This window comes from Atta cephalotes (genome assembly GCF_000143395.1).
Source record: "Atta cephalotes unplaced genomic scaffold scaffold00038, whole genome shotgun sequence".
NCBI classification, from domain to species: Eukaryota; Metazoa; Arthropoda; class Insecta; order Hymenoptera; family Formicidae; genus Atta; species Atta cephalotes.
The window spans coordinates 387148-393147 of NW_012130102.1; the positions used below are offsets into that span (position 1 = coordinate 387148).

A 6000-nucleotide genomic window follows, 5' to 3' on the forward strand; every position below is an offset into this window, starting at 1 on the left:
CGTCGTGACCGTCGCTTCCACTCGCAATGGCAATGGAGACGCCGAGGGAACGAGAGATCGCCGCCGAGGACAGCATCAAGGTGGTCTGCAGGTTCCGGCCGCTCAACGATTCCGAGGAGAAGGCCGGCTCCAAGTTCATCGTCAAGTTCCCGTCCGGCGGTGACGAGAACTGCATCTCCATCGGGGTACGTGGAGCACTTCACGCCTACGTGAACGTGGACCATTCTTCTATCCGGATCTGTTCTTATTTTTCCGTTATTGTTGCATATATTGTGTATAGATGTATGTTTTTCTATATAGATGTGTACATAAATCCATAATGGGACTATGATTCATAACACACATGTTTCGAAAGATTCTCCAAATCCATTCTGCATTTAACTATATACCAGAAATAAGCGAAGAAGGTCGTATCTGAAAGTGGGTCTTTGTGTTTAATGATATTTTTGTGAGAATAACTTTTTTCCTTGATTTCCAAACAATTTTTTCTGACATTCGATAATATTAAAAAATTTTTTGTATTTTATCTGATATACCTGAGTTGATTTCCAGTTTTGTGGCAATCCTGTAACGTCACAAATTGAATTGACAATGTAATAATATTGTTTTTAAATATTCTTAAAAAAAACTTCTTAAGTCACAAAATTGTATTAAACACCAGAACTTGCTTTGACAAAATATTCTTTGCTTATTTGTGTTGAACATTTTCACTTATCATTAATTTAATTTATTACCAGTTAACAACTTTTTATGCAGATTTACTTTAATCTGAGTTCAACTCTTCATCTTTTTCCAGTTTAGAAATAGGTGAATAAGTTGAATCGATTAAAGTTAATCTGGTAGAAATGTACTGAAAAAAAGAACATCTAGCAATAGCATCTTATCAAATATTGAGTAAAATAGGCTGTAAAAGTCTCAAAAATATTAAAAAATGTTACTTTTCTAAATATTAAGTAATATTGAATAATAATTATTACTCAACAGTTATTTGATTATTATGCTGAATACTAAATATTTAGAAAAGTAATATTTTTTTGTTAACCGAATATTTAATTGAAATTATTTCACTGAACTGATAATTATTACTGGATTCTTTTTTCATTATAGATATTAGAAATTCAAATAATGGAAAATGTGTACATACGATAAATGCAACAGTAACTCTATAAAATTTAATATGTTTCGTGTTATTGAAATTTTGCATGCGTTTTCTTCTAGATTCTAGATATGTATAATAAAGTGTATTACACTAGGAAAATTTATTATGGTTATGGCAATAAGAAGATTTATCTTTATTGAAGGCTTGGCGTTTTCCAAATATGAATTGTTTGCTATATGATATATCAATTGTAGGGCAAAGTATACCTCTTTGACAAAGTATTTAAACCGAATGCTACACAAGACAAAGTCTACAATGAAGCCGCAAAGTCTATCGTCACGGATGTTTTGGCAGGATATAACGGAACCATTTTTGCATATGGTCAAACATCGTCAGGTAAAGTTTATTTAAAATAATTAGAACAGAGTGTTTATTATATGTGCATCTAGAAAAACTTTGTTAGCAAAATCTACTATGTTAATGTTTTTCACTGGCAGATTGGTGCGCACTCAATGCACTTTAAAGCCGTTATACACAATAAATCGACGATAAAGGCTGTGGTCAAAGTCTCGCTACAAATGCTTTGAAGCATTTGATTAATTAGAAGAAAGAATTTTACAAACTGACCAATTAAAAAACGCTTCAAAGCGTTTGCAGCATCGCGTTGACCGTACCCAAAGATGTACGTTTAATAAAAATATAGAAACCAATTAAATCACGAATATTCAATACATTTTATTGTGCTATTTGAAAATATATATAGCGTATTTTATTAATGAGATATCCTACTTTTACATTCAAATTAGATTAGTGTGTACAACAACTTTAATATGTACTGAGTGCGCACTAGTTCTGCCAGCGAAAAACACTATAAAATTCTCAAAATATTTTAGCGGAAAATTGTTGTTCTCTTCAAAAATTTATAATATTTTTCATTGGGAAAACACATCAGTGTACACTGAATGCAAATCAATTCATATATATTTTTAGGAGCGGTTTCATCAATACTAGTAATCTTTCCTGCACTAGACTGCACTCTCTTTCTCACTTTCAACAAATATCAAACATATATCTATCTCACTTCAAGTTCCAAAAGTGTATACTAGTTCAGCCAGAAAATAGACCTGTTAACTTAAGCTGTGTTTCACTTACACAAATAATGCTCGCAACGCTCACGAGCATTATTTGTCTTTGTTTAACATTTGATAAATGATAAGAATGAATGATTCCACGAGCGTTAAGTGGAATGCAGCCTTAATAGGCAGTTAATTGACCAATCACATTTGCTGTTTAGTAGAATTGACCAATTATGATTGACAGTTAATCCCGATTAGAATTAATCGGCGTTGGTGAAATCAACCCTTAGTGATAAATAATTTAATCTTTTAATTATATCTTCTTTATTATCACAGTTTCTTCATATTCTTAAAAGAGTTCGCTATCTTCATAATCTTGAATTATTTATTAACACTGAAAAAATATATAAACCGATTTGCACTTAATTGTACCAAATGTATTCAGCAGAAGCAGCTTTGCAACGTCGTAAAATTCTTTAAAGCCGGTTCTACAGTAGTTGCAAGCTGATCGCTAGTTTGTTGCGTCAGCCAATCTGAAGCTTGCATTTTGAAATCAACACTTCATATTGGTTGTCACAACAAACGTAGAATCGACTTTAAAGAATCTTTCAACCTTTCAAGTTGCTAAAAAGTTTCGTTTTTACGCAGCAACTGTTAAGTCCGCTGAATGCGCCAATAGTTGTATATACTTGTCCCAGAGAACGCAATTTAATATTAATTAATTTGTTTCGCGAGTATTACACAAGTTTTATTCGAAATTTCTAGTTTTGCTTAGATTATTGAATTCTATCTTTATAGCTAAAACTGCTTTAATTTTGTGAAACAAAAGTATGGAGAATATCTGAGAAATTAAGGAATTTTTTTCAGTAGACATTTTGTAGAATAAAAATCATAGCTTACGCCTTATATTTGAATTCGTCATATAAAATGCAGGTAAAACGCACACAATGGAAGGAGTCATCGGCGATCCTAACAAACAGGGCATTATCCCAAGAATCGTCAATGACATCTTTAATCATATTTATGGTATGGAAGAGAACCTGGAATTCCATATCAAAGTATCTTATTTTGAGATTTACATGGATAAAATCAGGGATCTTCTTGATGGTAAATCTTGGAGTTTTGATTTATTTATTAGCTACAATTTTCGTAAAATCAATACATCTCTCAAAATAAATCTCCAATTTTTATTTCAGTATCTAAAGTTAACTTAAGCGTACATGAAGACAAGAACCGGGTGCCGTTCGTGAAGGGCGCGACCGAGCGGTTTGTTTCTAGTCCTGAGGAGGTGTTCGAGGTGATAGAGGAGGGCAAGTCAAACCGGCACATCGCCGTGACCAACATGAACGAGCACAGCTCACGTTCTCATTCCGTTTTTCTCATAAACGTTAAACAAGAGAATTTGGAGAATCAAAAAAAGCTCTCCGGCAAATTGTATCTCGTTGATTTAGCCGGTTCTGAAAAGGTAAATTTATATTTAAAAATAAGTTTTCTTTCTATTTTCTATATTTCATTGTTACATTATTATTTAGTATATTTATCATATTCCTGCATTTCGTTAGGTTTCTAAAACCGGTGCAGAAGGAACGGTGTTAGACGAAGCAAAAAACATCAACAAGTCTCTGTCTGCACTTGGTAATGTAATTTCGGCCTTGGCTGACGGCAATAAGACTCACATTCCTTATCGTGACTCAAAGCTAACGAGAATCCTGCAAGAATCCTTGGGTGGCAATGCCAGAACTACAATTATCATCTGTTGCTCTCCTGCTAGCTTTAATGAATCCGAAACAAAATCAACTTTAGATTTCGGTAGAGCTATACTATATCTTTTTGATGTAAATATTGTGTATTTTGTTTTCCACAGATTTTATGGAATATATTTATCATAGGTAAACGCGCCAAGACTATCAAGAATGTCGTGTGCGTGAACGAAGAGCTAACAGCCGAAGAATGGAAACGTCGCTACGAACGCGAGAAAGAGAAAGTGGCAAGATGGAAGGGCAAAGTGGACAAATTGGAGGCGGAATTGTCGCGTTGGCGGCAGGGTGAGACTGTCAAACCGGAAGAGCAGGTCAGTTTGATTGAAGGACCTGATGTTACTACACCGATTACCGCATCCATTGAAGGTAACGAAGATAGTGTAAATGCCTGTCTTTTGTATTAAAATGACAAGACGATTAACAGTCAGATATTGCAAATAAAATAGTTAATAAAATTCCTAGAGTTATCCGATAAAAGCGCATGCATATGTGATAAAGCATTTGTTATAAGATATTATTAGATAAGATTAATAGATAAGATTAGATTATTTACTACTGATAGTATTTCTATTTTTATTATTTTTATGATTTATTTCTTTGAAGTTTTATTATTTTACGTATTATATTTTAGATTTGATGTTACAAGATTAGATGTATTACTTTTGCAAATCATGGATTCACTATAAAAATCTCTGTTTTAGGCAAGCTGGACGACAGTCCGATGCCTGCTACTCCCGGCGGTGGTCTCATGATCGGTTCCCTTTCGAACGAAGAGAGGCAGAAGCTCGAGGAGGAACGCGAGAGGCTGTACCAACAATTGGATGACAAGGATGAGGAAATTAATCAGCAATCGCAGTACGTTGAAAAGCTGAAGGAGCAGATGGAGGAACAGGAGGAACTTATCGCCAGTGCAAGGCGAGATTATGAGCAATTGCAGCAAGAGATGAATCGAATACAACAAGAGAACGAGAGTGCTAAAGAGGAGGTGAAAGAGGTGTTGCAAGCGCTGGAAGAGCTTGCGGTCAATTATGACCAAAAATCACAAGAGGTAACTATTAACAATAGAAAAAGACTACTCTCAAAAGAAAAGCGGATGATCTTTTATTTTTGCTATTCTAACTTTAGGTCGAGCTGAAGAACAAGGAGCAGGAATCAATGACAGAGGAGCTCCTGGCTAAACAAGTAACTCTAAACAACACTGCATCTGAGTTGCAACAGTTACGTGATATGTCAGCTCATCAAAGAAAACGCATCGCGGAGATGTTAGCAAACTTCTTGAAAGACCTAGGAGAAATTGGCGTAGCTATCGGTGGCGAGTCTAACGAAAATCTAAAAGTAAAGACAAATATCTAAATAGAAAAATATAAAGATTAGAAATTATTTTTTATTTATTTAATATAAACTTGTTGTGGTTTTGTCAATTATGGTCTTAATTTGAATTTAAGATCGCTCCGCCGGAGAGCAATGGTAAACTGGAGGAGGAGTTCACAGTGGCGCGGTTATTTATCAGCAAGATGAAATCCGAAGTGAAGAATTTAGTGCAACGATGTCAGGGATTGGAAAGCTTCCAAGTAGACTGCAATAAGAAAGTAAGTAGACGGCGGCTGCGTTTCACGTCATCGCATTAATCAGAACTTTTGCACGTCGCTTTTCTTCAATCAATTTTCATTTTGTGTAAATGTCTAGGTTTCCGAGTACGAGAAAGACTTGGCCGAATGCCGATTGTTGATCTCGCAACACGAAGCTCGTATGCAAACGCTGACGGAATCTATGAAAGAGGCTGAAACGCGCAAACGAGCCTTAGAAGAAGATGTAGATGCGTTACGCGAAGAATGCGCCAAGTTGAAGGCCGCTGAACAGGTGCAGGCAGTTACCAACAAGGAGAAAGCCGAGGAGAAAGAGGCGGCGACGAAGATGCGGGTGGCTTTAGAGGAGCAGATGGATCAGCTGAGGGATGCGCATCAAAAACAGGTTATTTATTTATAGAATACATTCCATATTGATTGCATTTTTAATTTTGGATATATATATTTTATATATATATATATATATATATATATAAATT

At 35.0% G+C, this 6000-nt stretch overlaps 1 protein-coding gene across 1 annotated transcript in view; it reads left to right on the forward strand.

The window, feature by feature from the left end:
• The first annotated feature begins 26 nt into the window (after nucleotides 1-26).
• The window catches only part of LOC105621875 (kinesin heavy chain), an 8937-nt gene continuing 2963 nt past the window's right edge, over nucleotides 27-6000 (forward strand). Inside the window, exons 1-10 of the mRNA XM_012203314.1 lie at nucleotides 27-185; nucleotides 1354-1495; nucleotides 3109-3282; nucleotides 3372-3640; nucleotides 3738-3984; nucleotides 4065-4301; nucleotides 4637-4983; nucleotides 5061-5270; nucleotides 5381-5524; nucleotides 5622-5906. Coding sequence (XP_012058704.1) covers nucleotides 27-185; nucleotides 1354-1495; nucleotides 3109-3282; nucleotides 3372-3640; nucleotides 3738-3984; nucleotides 4065-4301; nucleotides 4637-4983; nucleotides 5061-5270; nucleotides 5381-5524; nucleotides 5622-5906 — 2214 coding nt within the window. The remainder of the gene's footprint in view (nucleotides 186-1353; nucleotides 1496-3108; nucleotides 3283-3371; nucleotides 3641-3737; nucleotides 3985-4064; nucleotides 4302-4636; nucleotides 4984-5060; nucleotides 5271-5380; nucleotides 5525-5621; nucleotides 5907-6000) is intronic.